General features: G+C 37.3%; 1 protein-coding gene across 2 annotated transcripts in view; it reads left to right on the forward strand.

The window, feature by feature from the left end:
- Positions 1 to 572: 572 nt before the first annotated feature.
- Positions 573 to 17,798, forward strand: part of CACNA2D1 (calcium voltage-gated channel auxiliary subunit alpha2delta 1) — a 436,751-nt gene continuing 419,525 nt past the window's right edge. For both annotated transcript variants that reach the window (XM_075144442.1, XM_075144450.1), the window contains exon 1: positions 573 to 1,168. In XM_075144442.1, the coding sequence (XP_075000543.1) occupies positions 1,074 to 1,168 (95 nt within the window). In that variant the 5' untranslated portion in view covers positions 573 to 1,073. The remainder of the gene's footprint in view (positions 1,169 to 17,798) is intronic.

Raw genomic sequence — 17,798 nt, forward strand, 5'->3', positions numbered from 1 at the left:
GACCGCCGGGGACGGGATCCTTGCGGAGGGCGGCGCCGGCCGCGCTGCTCCGCCGGGCCGGGCGGGGCGGGCCGGGCCAGCTCCGCTCCGCGGGGCAACCCTCCGCGGGCGCGCGGCGGCTGCGCGAGCGGCACCGCACCGCGCTCGCCCCTCCGCGCTGAGGAGCGCTTCTGCAGCCACGAGCGGAAAGAGCGGCATTTATCTATAGATTTATAAATACACATATACAAATGCAGCCCAGACTGGTAGCACACGGGCTGTGTGAGGCTGCTGCTTGAAAGGGAGGAGGGAGGAGGAATTAAAATAAGGCACGAAGCGGTTTTAAAAATAGCGTCCGGGCGGCTGGGAGGTGCGGCACGCGGCCCCCGCGGCGCCGGGGCGGCACGGCACGGCACGGCACGGCACGGCACGGCACGGCTCGGCTCGGCACGGCCCAGCCCAGCCCAGCCCAGCCCAGCCCGGCCCAGCCCGGGGAGTTCCTCGGCTGCCTTGTAAGGAGCGCGGCCGCCACAGGGCCCGCGCCCTCCCCCGCTCCCCGCCCCGGCTTTCCCCCGCTGCCGGCAGGGAAGGCAGGAGCCGGGAGCGGTCTGCCCGTCTCCAACTCTCTCCCCTTCTTTCTTCCTCTCTCTTCAGGAGCCCCCACCCCGCCTGCCTCCTTCCTCCTCCTCTTTCTGCTCTGCAATCAGGGGAATAAATCAGGGAAGGACACACACACAGAGTGAGCGGAGATCGGTTACAAAAGTAGCCCTGATGGCGGCGGATCAGATGAAGCTGGAGCTGCTGCTGGAGTAGCGGAGAGTAGAGTATCTCTCTCTCTCTCTTCTCTATTTCTCCTCTTCCCCCTCTCCACCCACAGATCTCCATCGTTTCTCCTCCTCCTTCCCACCCTCGGCCGCGCTCCCGCTTCTCCGCACATCGCTGGGCTGCGCCTCCTGCGAGGGGGCGGGGGGGGGGAGCGGAGGAGGCTTTAAAAAACAACAGCCCCCCCACACCAGCACACACACAATAATTGAATTTATTATTATTGCCGTCTCGCCGACTTGGGGAAGGGGGATCGATCTTCGATCAGGAAGATGGCTGCTGGCTGGCTGCTAGTCTTTAGCCTGACACTTTTCCAGTCCCTGGTGATGAACCACTCCTCGGAGGGACCTTTCCCTTCCGCCACCACGTAAGTCCCCGCGGGGTCCGGGGGTCCGGGGCGGGGGCACGGCCGGGGCGGGGGCGCGCCTCTGTGCCGGGGAGAGCGCGGCACCGGCGAAGATACAAAGGGAAATAAAGTAAGTCCGGGCGGTGAGGTAAAATTGCAGGATTTCGGCTGCTTTTGCTTTTGCTTGGGAAAGAGTCACGGTAGCAGAGGGTCCCTCCGGGCGGTCGCCTGGAGGAGGGGAGAGTGCCGCGGTCTGTACTTTTGAGGTAAAGGCTTTGCCTCACAGCCCCGCTCCAGAGCAGATCCCGGCTCTAAATATACCCCCGGCACTTCGGCCGCGCTGACAGGAAAGTTTCGAGTTACACAGAGCCCGCCCCCTCCTCCCACAAAGGTTATGTCAGCCTGGCTAGAGTTTTAACACTATTTTTTTTAAAATTAAAACTTTCGCAATTTTATTAAAATTCACGAAAAAGAGATTTTCTTGCTTTTCTGCGGCAGGCACGTGAAACAGGCAGGCGAGCAGTGCTTTGAGTTTTGAGCCTGTGCTTAAGCTCACTCCTACCTGGATGTGTTCCAGTGCACACCATGAATATTTTGACAGTTGCAGGGTTTGTTTTCTGTCCGTGGTTGCTGGTGGGGTGTTGTGTGTGCGCACGCGTGTGCCACACCAGAGGGGTTTTAGTATCCTTAAAGCAACACAACTAAAGAACAGTTTTCTTCAGCGTTGGCCTTGCAAATCGTTACTTCTCAAAACTCACCTTTGCGAGAGCTGATGGATGCTCTCGGTGCAAGTAGCTTTATATTTTGCGTGGCCGTAAGATGGAAATCTTTAAAGCACGGCATACTTGTTAGCATGAAAGTGTTGCCAGAGCAGTGCAAAGATCACATAATGAAAGCATGCAATAAAAGAAAGGCAAAAATAAGCCAATGCATCTTATTTAAGGTTCCCCTACAGACTTGGGAAAAAAAACAACAACAAAGAAAAAAACCCACGACAAAACACTATGGACCAATTACCGTGTTTTCTTCCTTTTTCTTCTCTCTTCCTCACCTTATTATTTTTATATTCTTTGGAAGCACTTATCTTAGTCCCTGAATCTGGGTTAAAGCTACCAGTAGGTAACTTTTAAGTGGATGACTCACTTCAGTGCATTTTACATAAGAAAAACACTGCTAATGGTAGTCTTCCCTATTGTTTAACGCTGGGTAGAATTTATTGCCTTCGTTCATCCTGTACAGAAGGATGAGTTTACAGCAATTACCAGCAATGCATTTTCACCAATTAGTACTGCTGGTAGGTTGTTATAATTGGATTCAGTTCTGGGTATCGGTTCCATTATGAAAGACTCAAAGGGATGCTTGCATTGTTAAATGAAAGAAAGGAATACAAAGATATGTGTAAAATAACCACTTAATATCTTCTAAGTTGAATAAATGTAGCCTTTCAATGAAGGGAAGATTATCTTTTAAAATATTCTCGTGCTGCAGTTTATAAAGATGTGCCATGTAGAAGCAAGAGTGACAAAATACAAAGCCAGGGCTATTTAAGTCACTGCTTTTCTTGTGTTTGAGCTCCTGTATTTACTGTTTCTTATTGAGCTGATAAGGTTATCATACACAGCTAATTACAATTTATCTTCTACATAGATTTTTCTAGTTTTAAAAGAGAAAGAAATATGGAACCTAGTGAAATTAAAAGAATAGTGTATAAAAAGAATATTGTATAATTTCAAATAGAAGTCTAGATGACTTTCTAGCATAACCTTACTTAAAACTGTTTTTGTCCCTCTGTCCATGTTTGCTAATTCCCTTTAGAATTTACCTTCATTGCCAGTCATGATAATAGAAATTGTCAGCAGGGAAACATATTCTATAATATAACTTTCATTATAACTATACCTATGATTAAATAATTCAGAATATGATGTTAGTCAATAGCATTTCCATGTTCTACACAATCAACTTGTTGTTGGCTTTCTTTTTTCTCATTATTATTCCATTGAAATATTGTAGAAACAATCTATAGCGCCTGTCCATCCTTCATAGTAATGTTTCCCCTTTGAAATTAAATTAAAGTGCAAATAAGGCTTAGTTCATTTAGAAGACAGCACAACAGGTTGATGCAGGGAGAGCTGCTTTGCAAAAAGTCATGATGTAACAGGTGAAAGAGAAAACAATTTTTGGGTTCTTTTTTAAGACTTGGCAGCAGTATTTTGTTTCCTACTATAGATTACAAATGGGAAAGAACAAAAAGAAGTGACGCAAATGCCCTTAATGTGAAAGACTTTATATTTTAAGAATATTCAAAATAGGAAAAAAACACAAGAGAAGAGAATAAAGAAAAGAAAGGATATTAATAATTGAAGAACTGAAGGTTTGCTGATAGTATGTTCTTAGCTTCCTGTTTTCTCCCCATTATTTTAAGTCTCTTTCTCTCTTAGTTAAAAAGTTGGTCTGGGGAAGCAGTATTTCCCAGCTGTTGTATGAAAAATGTGCATATTCAGGGCTATATAGTTCATGATTTCATCAACAACTCATTATTGTACAATCACTTTTCCTTCAGTCATCTGTTCCTTCTGCATCAGTAAATATTTTAACATGTGCTTTTACTAAAACATTCAGAAGTCCTTACCACCAATACAGTAGTATAAAAGTATGAAACATTTTTAGCAAAAAATGCTGAAGGTTTAAGCAATGCCTGTTTCATAGAATCTCAGTCATTTGATTAATTCTACTTCTCTGACAAGGCAAAAAGGCTCTGATATATTTACCCAGCGACGTATAGAGAATTTCAAGTGAAGGATTGTGCTGTATGAAAGGGGAGCCTTAATTTTTCACTGAAAATCTGAGCAGGTGGTAAAATCACATTTGTTGCTTCCTGTGTTGCAATATTTCACTGCAAATATTGAAGACTTTTCTTTAATGAACTATTTAAGTATAGCAGTAATTACGTCTTGATCTTTAGCTGTAAGGCTTAGCTACTGATCAATACATATTAGGTTTCATTAAAACGTATCATTTTCATTGTATCATGTATTAGAGATCTATTATATGTCGCTACAGGATATCATGCTCTTACTTTTAACATAGCAACTCCAAATACTTCAATGATACATGCAACATAGCAGATATTTTGCACTCATATGAGAATATTGTTGTATATAGTACTCCTGTCACTATAACCACACTACTGCTAACACAGTACGCAAAGCACTTCTTTCTTTGTAGCCATATATATTTATTTATCACCCACAGCTATACAGACTTGAGAAAAAAATACTGTTAAGTAAATGTAGCTTGTATGTTTCCTGATAAAGGTAGCATAGGACTCAGTTTATTTCTATTTTTTTATCTATACTGCATCAAAACAGATAGTCTTGAGTTTAAAAATATGTTGTAATTCTTAAGTATACTTTTGACACACTATGTGTTAGCAGTGTTGATATTTTTACTGATAGTGAGTAATGTACAATGTAAAGATGTACCTACTGCTTTCTGATGATAAACCTGTGTGTACTGATTCAAAAAGAAAAAACAAGCAACAAAACAAAACAGATATTTTAATTTTGATAAACCTGTAGATGAAGCTTTTCAATGTCAATGGGACTGTTTCTGTAATTACATCGTTCTGGATATAGCTTAATGTCTGTTTTTATTTTATTTTCTCTAATTTTCCTCCCCCACTCATTTTCTCTCTTTCCTTTATCTTTTATCCTCTTTTCCTCCTCAGTCACCTGTTCTGTATGTAAAGATTAAATTATAGACAGACCTGCTACTTAGATAAATTGGGGTAAACCATCTGAGGATAAAAATAATATGCATGTGAACATATATATACACACATATATGTATGCAGGCGGGAAATTTTTAGGAAAAAAGTTGTGTATTTCCATTTTTTATTTGCATGAATCATCCTTACTGTTTCGGTGTCATTAGGACAAGTCAGGGAAGTCTATATGTGTCATATGAATTAGGGCTTGCACAACTGGGACATTCGTATTTTTGGTTTCTGCACATGGACCTAACAAGTGTAGGTCTTGCTGAGAATATAGCTGGGCTTGGTACACAGCATTGCTTTCTATATAAAATCAGTAAGCGAATGTAGATAGAAGATATTTATGATGTGTTCTTTTCATCTGTTTCTACTGTCAGACTTAGGGATTTTGACACCTCTCATATATATATAATCTCATTTTTAGCATAAAATCTGTGATAGAAGAATGCCAATTTTATTGCTGATGTTAATTAGGAAAGACAGCTGCGTTAATGGATTGTAAAATATCAGGCTCCTTGTTTGAAAATTCTATTTTCCAATCTGCTTAAAAATCTTCATTATTAGAAAAAAAAAAATCTGCTGAAGTGTACCTTTATATCAGTGAATTGGAAAGAAAGTCAAAAGATGTAATTTACTTAGAATCAGGGAAGTGCAAGATCACCTCTTAGTGTTTTCTCAGCAGCACATGTCTAAATACTGAGCATTACGCAAGATGTATAAACCCACCGATATTTTAAAAAGTATCGCTCCAATCCATTCTTCTAGTAGAAATGTACTTAAAGACAAGTGCAAAACAGCTTGTTGATTGGTGTTGGTTTCTTTTTTTGAGTGTCTCTGTACATGTGGTGGTGATAAATGCAAATTATTTGGATCCACAAAGCATTTTCCTGTTTTACATATTTTATGATGTAAATTGTGAATGGGTATTTTTTTAAATTTTGTTTGTTTGTTTGTTTGTTTTGTTTTCCTATTAGACATTTATGCTGGGGCCTCAAAATTAACAAATTCTATAGATTTGCATTTTATTAAGTATGAAAATTCATCTGAAAATTTTAAAATAGATACTGATTATAAGAGATGAAATTTCATTGAAATAAATCAGCATTGTAGAGGTTCTTGCCATCTTTCATTTTGCAGTGATGCTATTTTCAGAACTGCATTGCTCATACCCTGCAAAATGATTTTATCCAAGAATTCAACTGCTAGAAAGAGAGCTGGAGCTTGGCAGCACATTAGTCTGAAATGTATTCCTTGTTAAATACAAGGCCTGTTGTACAGATCTTAAAAATATTTACCTAGCAGAGCATTTTAAATTGATGGAAGCGTGGTCAAATTATTATTACTTTAATCTTTTGTAATAAAGAAACAAAATAGACTATAGTTGCCCGCTGGTAACTGTGACCTGACATGCTCATGCTTTATTCTTCCCTTCTGCGAGAATCCTTTACCCAAGGTAGTATTATTTTCTAGACCAACGTGTGACTTAAACCTCTGCAAGATAGGGGTTGCAGTTTAGGAGCATTTTAGTAGTTTAAGAGAAAAATGACTCATTCTCTTTGTTGTTGAACACAGTAGAAGCAGAATTGGGCCCCAGACTGTTTTGTACTTCTTTGCAGCAATACAGGAGCTTTTGATCGCTGTATGCTTGGGATGCATGTTGTGCTTGGAGTGCTTATAAAGACCTTGGTGACAAAAGATGATATTATGGACTACAGAAAATGTTGTTTTCTAGTGCCTTGTTAAAATATCTGCTTTAACAGAAGAAAAGATTTACCAGAACATAACACTGGAATAAAATTGTTGGACCACAGCTATAATTTGGTAAAGCCAGATGCCATCCTTTATTTATGTCTTTTATGAATGCTGAATCAGACTTCTTGAAAGAAGGAATGACAGCTCAGTGTCCTTGGTGTCCAGGTTAAACATATCTAGCATCTTGAAAATACACAGAACTTAAGTACAAAATAATAACTGCATTTCTGCCCCCATCCCTGGGCAGCGCCTGTGCCTTGTGTCTTAGATCGCTCTTAGCCCATTCCTGCATCAGCTTTTTCATCCCATCTACAGCTGCTGCAAAACAGGTATCAGTGAATACTTAAATGATTTGCATTTGAGATTGCAGCTCTGAATTATTTCTCTTGTTGCATCTATTAAATAGCCTGATCCCACTCAATGTTTCTCAAATGTATTTTGGGTAATGCTCTGTTTGTAGTATCAGACCAAGAGCTGGGTTTTGCATCAGTTGTGCCATTGCTTACAATAGCAAATTAGTCATTGCTATTACAGTGTTGTGATTCTTCTTTCTCTCCTGATTTCTGATGGTAAAAGAGAACTGGAATCAATATTGTTTGCAGAATATGATTTTTATGTCATGCACTACTGTGTAATGCTCACAGTAGTGATGCAGGAGTAGCTCACATTTAACAATGCAAATGTGTAACACTGATAGTGAAATCACTCTCAACTGAATTTATACTTCAGTGATGTTCGTGGGTTGGATATTCTCAATTTAGGGCCAGACTATGCTGAAATTAAAAAGTCCCATTGATATTCTCAGAAAAAAAATATTCAGTGTAAGAGTGAAGATTTTCAAAATATGCCTCAGCACTTTTTAATAGCTAAACATTAATGGCGTATGCCTGCAGCTATTCAGCTCAAGAGGGATTTGTCTTTTCCTTCTGCTTTCCAAACTATTTTTTGACTTACTCTGCTTCTAAGCAAATTCAACGTTTCATGCCTTCCTTCCTCCCAGACTTAATAAGTTTTCAGGGTGAAATGTAAAATATACTCCCTCTTTTACAAGTACACTGTGACAAGAATATGGCTCACTGTTTGGTAATGTTACACTAATGATGTTAGGGAAAGGACCCTTCTCACAACACCTTTCTCTGCACGCCAACAGCAAACCAATGGCAAAAAGCTGAATTTCTGTTCCTTGTATAATTTTTGCTATTTATTTACAAAGATTCTAACAAGTTTATGAAAAAGATTGACATTATTTTGCATCAACAAATCAGCAAGCTTTTGCAGTTAATTACAGTAATTCAAAATCAGACTTTTTTAATCTGAGGCAGGCCTAAAATACCCATAGAATATGAATGTGAAGTTATAATATTGCTGACTATTATAAAAAATGTTTTATTGGATTTTTCACCCTATTTTAAAATTACATTCTCACTCCTTTTCATTTGAGAGTTGGTCAGGACAAGACCTATAGTCTGACTTTGTAACAGATTTTCTACATAGTGATTTAAGAATTTTTCATTTTTGAAATTTCCTCTGTTTTTCCAGGGCCATGAACATTGAGCCAGGAACGCAGAAATAAGAGAATTTTTTAAAAGAATGTGTCCTATGGGGCATAAGGGTTAAGAATAATTTTTTGCACAGCAATCATTGTCTTTAACATGGGGTATGTACTGGATCAGTGGTGCTTTTTTCAGCCTGCGTGCATATAAATCTTCAGCTAAACTCTACGAGCAAAGACTCTCGAATTTATCCATTATAATAAATTCTGATTCACTTTTGACTTGATTTGTGAAGTAAATAAAAACACGAAGGAGTTGCTGAGTCCACAATCTAGTTTTTGTAGCAATCAGATGATAAATTATGTTAATTTTTATTTAAAGGAGAAAAGATAAACTTGGTTCATCTAAACAACCTTCTAATTCAAGTGCTCCTGTTTCCTCTGTGCAGCTCCCCACTAGACTGGTCTAAAAGCTTTAGATGTTCCCCAGCGATATAATGTCTCCCTCTCTTATCTTTACTGGGATTTTTATTATATTTTGCTAAGCATGGAGTAAATCTTCTTTCAAGTAGATACCACAGTAAAGTTATAAAAGTTCTCTGAGTAAGGGTGGCAGGACTAAGGCCTAAATCAAGGCATGCCATTTTTCTCAATTGTCACTTCTAATATCGTGCTGCATTTTTCTTTCTGCACTGAGGTAGTCTTAAACAAACCAGTCAAAGGGAAATTTTCTTCGTTCTTAGAATGAGTAGAAATTTGCTACACCTGGTTTGTATTGACTCTTGATTAAAAATTCAAACCTTTTCCATAGGAGGAAACTGAGTCACATGGGCTGTTCTGTCGAAGATTATTAAGTGAAAGATTTTGCACTCTGAGCTGAAAGAATCATGTTTATTGATACCGCAGGAAGGAGGAGAGTAATGAAAGAGAGATGACTAGAAGTATGAATTACAATGTTAGGGTTTTTACTATTCCTTCCCCCACTCTTACAGGTGAATAACTTACTCTGGCACAAGTACATCATTATCCCATTAGACTAGCCAAAATGTTGAGGGATAAGTTCAACAGTCCATTAAAAGGCAAATTTTGATTTATGATATTCTGATGTGGACTAGTGGGAAAAACAGTTTATTTTGTAAATGGCTGAAAGAACCCTCACAGTAATCATTTTGTCCGAGTGTGGATTTGAATAGTCTATTTGGTAGAGGTCTTGTGGATCCTAAATACAGCCCTGTACTTGGAGGCAATACTTTTTATTTGGGAAGTGCTCTGCCCTGTGAGATATGTTGATACTCTGTTTTGTGAGTTTAATCCATAAGTGTGGTGTTTTCACATGCAGATATTAATGCAGATGTTGCTTTTTTGCAGTATATGGCTGATTTCTTTTAGTACATTGAATTAGAATAAAATATAATACATAGTATACCATTCTTCAGTAAGTATTTAGAATACTTCCTGCAGAAATTATTGAATGTCTGTATTTTCTGTTAGCCTCATATGTAATTTTATTCTTTTTACATATGGATGTAACAAGTCCATTAGATTTTTTTTCAAAGGCAGGTTAAAATGAAGAGGCGTACATGTAGGAATGCGTGGCAAGAGAAGATGGAAATTGAATGAAGTGAGCAATGAGCTTTCTTGCACCATCATCTTCTGTGAGAAGTTATCCTTCGTTAGGATGGATGCAGCTGTGTGTGTATTTCCTAATGCAGCAAGTATTTATTGATCTGAAACTTCTCTCATAAACGAATTCAGTGGCACCGATTTTGGAAAAAAAAAAAAAAGAAAAAAGAAAAAAAAAGAATAGAAATAGAAGAGATAATAGGCTTTTTTATTTACTTTTATTTAATCAGAAATATTCTGAATTTGTTTTCGATGATGTACATCCTGAATAGTGTGTATCTTGTCTGAGCTCTTTATCATTATATGTCTGTCTTTATTATTATCTGCGTCCCTTTATCTGCCTTGCATTATTTCTTAAATTTTGTACCTTAGTGTTCCACACTAATTTCTCTCAGTAAAGTAGGAAACTGCGGTATCTTACCATTCAGACAGGCAAGGGTTTATTGTCAAGATTAATTTGTTAGCTAATGCTTCTAAAGCCCTCTGTAGTTGAAAAGTGTTGTTAAGCTCTTAAGCCTTGTTTATTAAGATGTGTGTTTGCTATATTCCCACTTTACCTCAGGAACTTGCATGACCAAATCTTTCCTGGATGGATAATACCTCTGGTTTACCTGGTTCTCAAAGTTTTTTTTTTTTAATAGAATCTTTGTAGAAAAGGTACCATCATATCTGCTTCTTTTGGTAACTTGAGATCTGGGGAGCGAGAAGAAGTTAATCCCCACGATCTGTACTTCTTGGATGTACACAGATTGTAAAACATAAGCTTAACAGCATTTTTAGAAACTAACAGGAGTCAGCAAAAATCTGCAGACAGTATCGTGAAAAGAAGCCAGCATATCTGACTCATGCCAACGCTGCGTGCTAGTTGCACTCCTTTGGCACATTGCAAATCGTTGTTCTCGCTGTTGAAATCACTTGGAGCTGTAGATGTCCAGTTTATCTGAAATTTTCACTGTGAATATTTTGTACTTTCTAATTAAAACAGAGGCAATAGGTGGGTACAGTACTAGCCAAGGACTCATGACACTTGACTTCATTAACCTGATCTGCTAACCGCTTCTTTTGCAGCACTGGCTGCTGCTGGTTTTATTCCTCCTGTTCCCATTTCTAAAATGGGAATGACACCCCAATTGTCATCCTGCTTGAATAAATGTGTTGCATATTGCAAGGTGTCCTGCTTCTGTAAGAAAGATGGTCATAAAAGTACATAATTAGTGCTATTTAGGTGGTCCGGCATCAACTTATTTCCGTTTATGGCATGCCTAAGATGATCATTAGCAACCACTAATTACCTGATAATCACCAAGGCTGTTAAGATTTCAAGCAGGAGTAACATAGTTTTCATTGCAATTATTCTGGCTTGCCACAAACAGTAACAACTTTTTTTGTTATTTACCAAGCCACTTTTCTTGCCTTAGTATCCTCCTGGATTAAACTTTTATCTGTTGTGAATATATGTCAGATTATGTGGGAGAGGATCACTCATATATCCTAAGGAGAACATGGAACATGTCTGAAGGAGATTTCACTATACTGTACACATGGGGAAAAGCTTTGTGGTAACTGAAAACAGAATCTGGTCCTTATAGTCACTTTTGACTGATTAGAAATACATGAAGGATTAATTGGTTTGTTGCATGACTAAGAGTATGTCTCAGGATATACTCTAAATGTCTTTGGAAGTGATTAGGTACCCAATTTCATCCTTCTTTGCACCAGTGTAATTTCAGCAAAATGAGTATCAGTCCGCTATCATTTAAATCCTGAGTGCAAGGATGAATCCACATAAAATAATTTCTGATTAAACACATACAGGTTTCATCGCAACGGAATGAGTCATCACTGTCAAGGCCCGATTGTAAAAATTATATAAAATAAAATGTAATACATGATTGTATTAGGCTATACAGAGGGGAATAGTAAGATATCACAAAGAAACCATGCGTGATATCAGATGTGGTCATTTGTCTTCCTTTTAAATGATAAGCTCTGACACCACTTCATTGTCCGTGCCCCACTGAGCAAGTGTCCATGTAAAAAAGAACTTCTTAATGTGCCAGAAGGCATTGAAAAATGTTCCCCCAGATTAGGAACAAACACAATTTTATGTAATATGGAATTGTAAGGAAGAAATACTTTCCTTTTCAAAATACTGCAACGTCTAGTAATGTGCAGGATAACTGTAAGTGGCTTTCACAAATGTACTTTTTTTGATTTTTTTTTCTCTTAAGCAATTAGTTCTAGAGCTCAGCACTGCAATTTGGAATGGTAGGAATGATAGAAGTCAAATATTTTAACCCCTCATGAACAACCGAATAATTAGTTCACCTTCTGGTATGAAATCTTGATTCTTCAGGTAATTAGGTTTAAAATCGGCCAGAAATTTACAGACAAACTTTATATTTTTTTCCAGTGAAGCTGGGTTTACACTGAAAGATGATGTTGGTAATTTATGGGGACATGAGGTGAAATTGTGATGTGATAGCTGCTTTGCTATTAGAAACACTCGGCCAGTATCTTTACTCATCTGCTATGTAAATATTCCTAGCATAGATACACTCTCCCAGTTTGCAAAATTAGGATTAAAAGCACCCATCGCTTCCTTGCATGGATGGCGAGAGACACAATTAACAAATGGCCGTAAAGAATATTGTAGTGGATGTATAAAAAAATGCTTTCCTTGCAGATATTTTGCTGATAGTGATTTTTCCTTTCGTAACTCCATTTATTTGTAGAATAAAATACTTTTATGGCCTGCAAAGTAGTTTTGCTCAAAAATGCTCAGTTATTTTTGTAGATATCCATGCTTCTACAAACACTTTATACATCCAGTAATGATGCTTTCAGCTTCGCAAACACAAGTTAAACATCGGTGATTAAATATTTTGTTCCACATATCTAATTACCTGGGGCTCTATTTCTTTTTAGTGAATAGTATTCTACTGTACAATTGTCCCATTACTCTCCATGGGAATAATCTGTTTATAGAATAAAGTGCTGATCAGTCTTTTAAAAAATCTAAGTTAAAATTAAGTTATCTGATTTTAAAGCTAAACACTTGAAAACTAGGAAATGCAAGATATTGAAATTGCCTTATGGCCTTGAATTATTTTCCTTATACATCTTCATTGTGATCCCATCTTCAGATACACAAGATCCCATCATAGATACATAAGAATTATGCTTGCATGTTCTTACATATTAAAAAGCAGATTTTAACAAGTCTTATTTTCATTATTTGACTTTACAGCTTTTATGATTTTGACTTAATAAGAGTTTTTTTCTATAGCTAATTATTCAAAATGCAACTCTAATGTAAGACTAACATGACAGGTGCATTTTGTAGATAACTTTGGTAAAGCTGCAAAGGACATACCTTGTCTCTGGCAATGAAAATCTAGTAATAACTTCCACTACATGGAGAGATTGCAGAAGCATCTGCCTCTGAGAATTGAAAGTAAGGTATTAGCCAAAAGTTATTCTTTGAACCTAAGAGCTATGGTAAAGATAACCTATGCAAAGAGATGTTTTTGAGATATGTTTGGATGTTTTCTATTGCTAGGACATTGTTTCACTGCAGAAAGAGAAATCGCTTGGCTGATTCTGTGTTTTTTATGCTGTGCGACTTCAATAACAGGTACAGCCCTTCACTGGGCAAGAATTATTTCCTACCTGGGATTTTTCCTGAAAATTAACAAGCAGGAAATGTCAGCAGTATACCACAGAAATACTGACCATTCTAGTTACGTATGTGAGTAAGAAACTCATGCTTCTTGTGTGTCTAGCTCTATATTTAATCTTGTGGTGATTTGGGGAGAAACCATATCCAAATTTAAGAGATTTTGCCAATACCTGAAATTTTAGATTTCTGTGTACCAGATCCAAATTTCATATGCTGACGCTTAATGACGTGTATTTGGATAGAACTTATTCAAAGCTTTCTTAATGGCCAAATAGATAACATCTGCAAAATGACTCATTCAAAGACTGCTTAAAATAAAGTAGTTCTTCATTACCTACTATGAAACATCCCTACAATATCTGCAAACTAATAAAATAAACCTGTTTTTTTGTCTTTGAACTTGCAGTATTGTAGGCGTGGTTTAGTCCAAAGTCCTTTAACAAATACATGATAGGCAAATATAGACTGTATGAGGTACACAGTTTTGTTTGTTCTTGTGGAATGGAGCTTCTAATTCAACAGTAATTTAGATAGATTCCAGTTTGTGGTTTGTTAGTATGTGATTTGACATGGACACACAACCTCCATGCGACATTTCTTTCACCTGGGAAAATTGGATAATGAACTAATGAAGGTTTTCTTGGCTGATAATGCTGTCTATTTTCAGAATGGAGCAATTACACAATCTTTTTAGCACTCAGTGTCTATCTAAACAAAATCAATGCAAAAATAAGTTCTATTTACAGTGAAGTATTGTTATTTTTCATTGTTTGTGTAGTTCTCTGAGAGTCTGAAATGATGCTGAAATGATGCAGTAAAAAAATTCACAGGAGCTTTAAAACCAGCAGTTTAATGGCCACCTGATTTTTCTCTCAGCTGAAGTAATTCACCACTATTTGTCTGCCTCCGTACAAATGTAATGCCTTGTCATTGCTACGCTCACTTTTTTTAGAAGAAAAGCTCATTCTGTACATCTCAAAACTAGACATGGTTTGAATTCACATGGTTTCAAAGTTATAAGTTAGGGCTGGATTAAAGCTTCAAAGCTATTTATTTACAAAAATAAACCAGGAGTTTCAGGGTCTGTTTTTTCTATTCTTATCCAGTTTTCTGCTCCATCTGTGAATTCTTCAAAAGGGCATAGAGAATTCTTTGGACAATGCTTTCAAAATGTAATATGCTGTGTAAGTGCTGATTTTTGCTATTACATATCAGAGCAGAATAAAAGTCTGAATACAAATTGCTATTAGGATCATGGTAAAGACGAATGCCTATTCAGGCCATCAGCTGCTTCGCAGACTTTAACCTACAAATTATGGTAAGGAAAATTCAGATTAAATATACACAATGCCTTGATAATACAACTAGGTGACTTGTAGATTCATTCTCTAAAAGTTTTCATGGTACTTCTGAACTGTCAAGCTTCTAAATTTGTATTGAAGAGAAACCTGAAAGAGCAAAAGCTCTCACCTGTATTACTTGGGAGCTGGACAGTACTTTTTCTATTGCTTAACTGTTTTCTTTCCAACTGTTATATTATTAAAAAAGAAAAAAAAAAACAAAAACCTTTTCATTTTTAAGTTCACTTAGAAGGTAGAAGTATGGCATGGTGTCATAATATGATTTTCAATATATCATTTATACTGTAGACTTTGACTTTCAGATTTTTGGATCAAATACTGCATGAGTTAGTTCATCTGAAGGAATTATCACTAAATTACTCTGATACAACATATTCCCTGGAAGCATTCAAGGTCAGATTGGATGGGACTCTGAGCAACCCAATCTAGTTGAAGATGTCCCTGCTCACTGCAGGGAGATTGGACTAGATGACCTTTAAAAGTCCCTTCCAACCCAAACTATTCTACGATTCTATATTTTCTTACTTAACTTCTGAAGACTTCTTTCAGTAGAAGATTTGTGGATAGTTTTAAAGGCTTCTATATATGACATCTTTGTTGCCAACCTACTCCAAAGAAGTACTGTGATGATGACTTATGTCCACTTTTGTCTTAGGTCACATCTTTTAATGAAATTAAGCTTGACCTTTTCTGTTATCATGCTATGGGACAAAATAATGCTAAAACTACAAGGAAATGGTCTGTCATACCTGATTTTTGTGTGGTGGTAAAAGAATTTCAAAAAGTCACAGAAATTATGTACAGAAAGGAATCTGTTGCATCATTTATTATCTCTCTGATGCATTCCTGAATATAATTTCTAATATGGCTGAATTTATTGTGTACAATTCAACGAATGTTTCAGTATCTCAGACCAGGTGACTGAGTGTTCCTCTATACATACCTCAAACAGCAGCAGTGCATGCATCATATATGTTCTTATTAGCATAGTACTTGGAAGCTCCAATCAAGAAACAAAATCCATATTATTATGGATTCTGTATGAGACAGAGATCCTTAGACAGAAAGTTTGGCATGGAAACAGCATCCCTCATAACAATAAAGCAATACAGTTTATGTCTCCTGAGGGTTTTCTCTGATAACACCTGTAGGGGAACAAATAATGGCAGGGGTAATATTATGTATATTAATGTGAGTGCACCTCTAACATGATGCAAGACAGCCAAATCACTTTCTATATTTTTTTCTCCTGTGTGTTCATTGCTGTCCTCAATGTAGGACAAACATACTTGTAATGCAGGGAAACATTAAATGGTTTACTATGGTTTAGTACTCAAGAGAATGGTGTAACCTCTGCCATAGATGACACCATTAGTGATAGGTAGGACAGAACGGTAGTTTGCCCAATACTTAGTACAAGGCTCTTAGTCTTTTGTAAATGTATGTTGTCACCCTTTAGGACTTCATAAAACTTCGTAGATCTCTCTTATCATTCTTATCCTGCAGATGTTTTTGCATGTGAATATTTCTGGACAGTCCAGTTGTGCTACAAATAGTAAAAAAAAAATTGTAGGACTGGGCACAGCTAGTTTATTATAGGAGCTAGGTGCATTAATTTATTACAGTACATCTAGTATGGTCCCGTTCTGTCTTCAGACTATGCTCAGTTGAAGAGACTTAAATTTCTGTATCTCAGCTTCAATGAATTTTTGACAGCTGTTCAGGCTGACATCCTTTGTATGAGTATGCTGGGGTTGCACTGGTTTTGATGGGAGTAGCATGTGATATGTTTCAACTGTTGATACATGCTTTGCCTTATTTCTATGTGTTAGCATTATTATTTATATTATACAACAGTATTATACCTTCCCATTACGATGTATGGTAATAACTAGTAGGATATTCTGTAACTGCAGAAGTACAAATGATTGAATATTAAATCTACATGACATCCAAAGAAAAAAGCACTAAGCTTTTCAAAAATATACACTATACTTCAAACCTAAGTTTATAAAGAGTCCTTTTATAAACTGCTAGTAACTGTGTGACCTTAGGCATATCACATGGTTATCTTTGCCTTAGCTAATGGGTCTGCACTATGCACAACATTACCATTCTGCACCAAGCCAGGCACAACGACTTGCTCTGGATCTGATTTCCAGTAAGTATTGAATCATTTAATCCATAGTCTTTTAAACTATGGGGGAAATGCATAAATGTAGATTGCAAAATTCATGTTGATGTCAGTAAAGCCATAATTTTGCCCTATACAGTTTGAAGTTATTTTTGTGACATTAAGGTACATCAGACTACTGCATGCATGTGTTGGTCATATACAAATTTCCTCTGTGTGCCTTTAGTTCTTCATTGAGCTGAATGTAAATTCATTATCTTCCATGTGTTTTCATATTCATTTGCCTCTTGCCTCTGTATAATTAAAGTTAATATCTACATAAACATTAGTTATGTACACTCAGCAGATGAGCTAAGTGTAACTACTGACTAGTAGTTAAAACTAGCTTGTAGGCAAATAATAAGGGTTACTTTTGAGAAGATTCAGAGGTATTTATGCAGTTGCTCTCTGTGCTCTGTGTCCGCATTTATGAGTATTTAAAATCTTTCATGAGGACTGAGCATTTTCTCTCACCCAAACATGCACACCATTAATTTTTAACAAACAAATATGCATTTCATCTGCTATTGATGGGAAAAAAAGACTTTTTTGTTTGCTTTCTGAGAAAGTAATAGTTACTGAAACTTAAATTAAGCTTGGCCAGTAATAAATATAGTTTGTTGAACACTGGGGAATACTTAAAAGCCATTTGGTTTCCTTTTCTGAAAAACAATGCAGGCAATCTGGTGGTGAATCAGATATTGTTTAAAAGGTTACTTGGATTGTTATGATATGAGTCAGGGAAGGTAGAGTGAAATTCGGTTTCTTTGTTTAGGAATTGCCATGTAGCATT

The sequence above is a fragment of the Calonectris borealis genome, chromosome 1 (assembly GCF_964195595.1).
Source record: "Calonectris borealis chromosome 1, bCalBor7.hap1.2, whole genome shotgun sequence".
Classification (NCBI taxonomy): domain Eukaryota; kingdom Metazoa; phylum Chordata; class Aves; order Procellariiformes; family Procellariidae; genus Calonectris; species Calonectris borealis.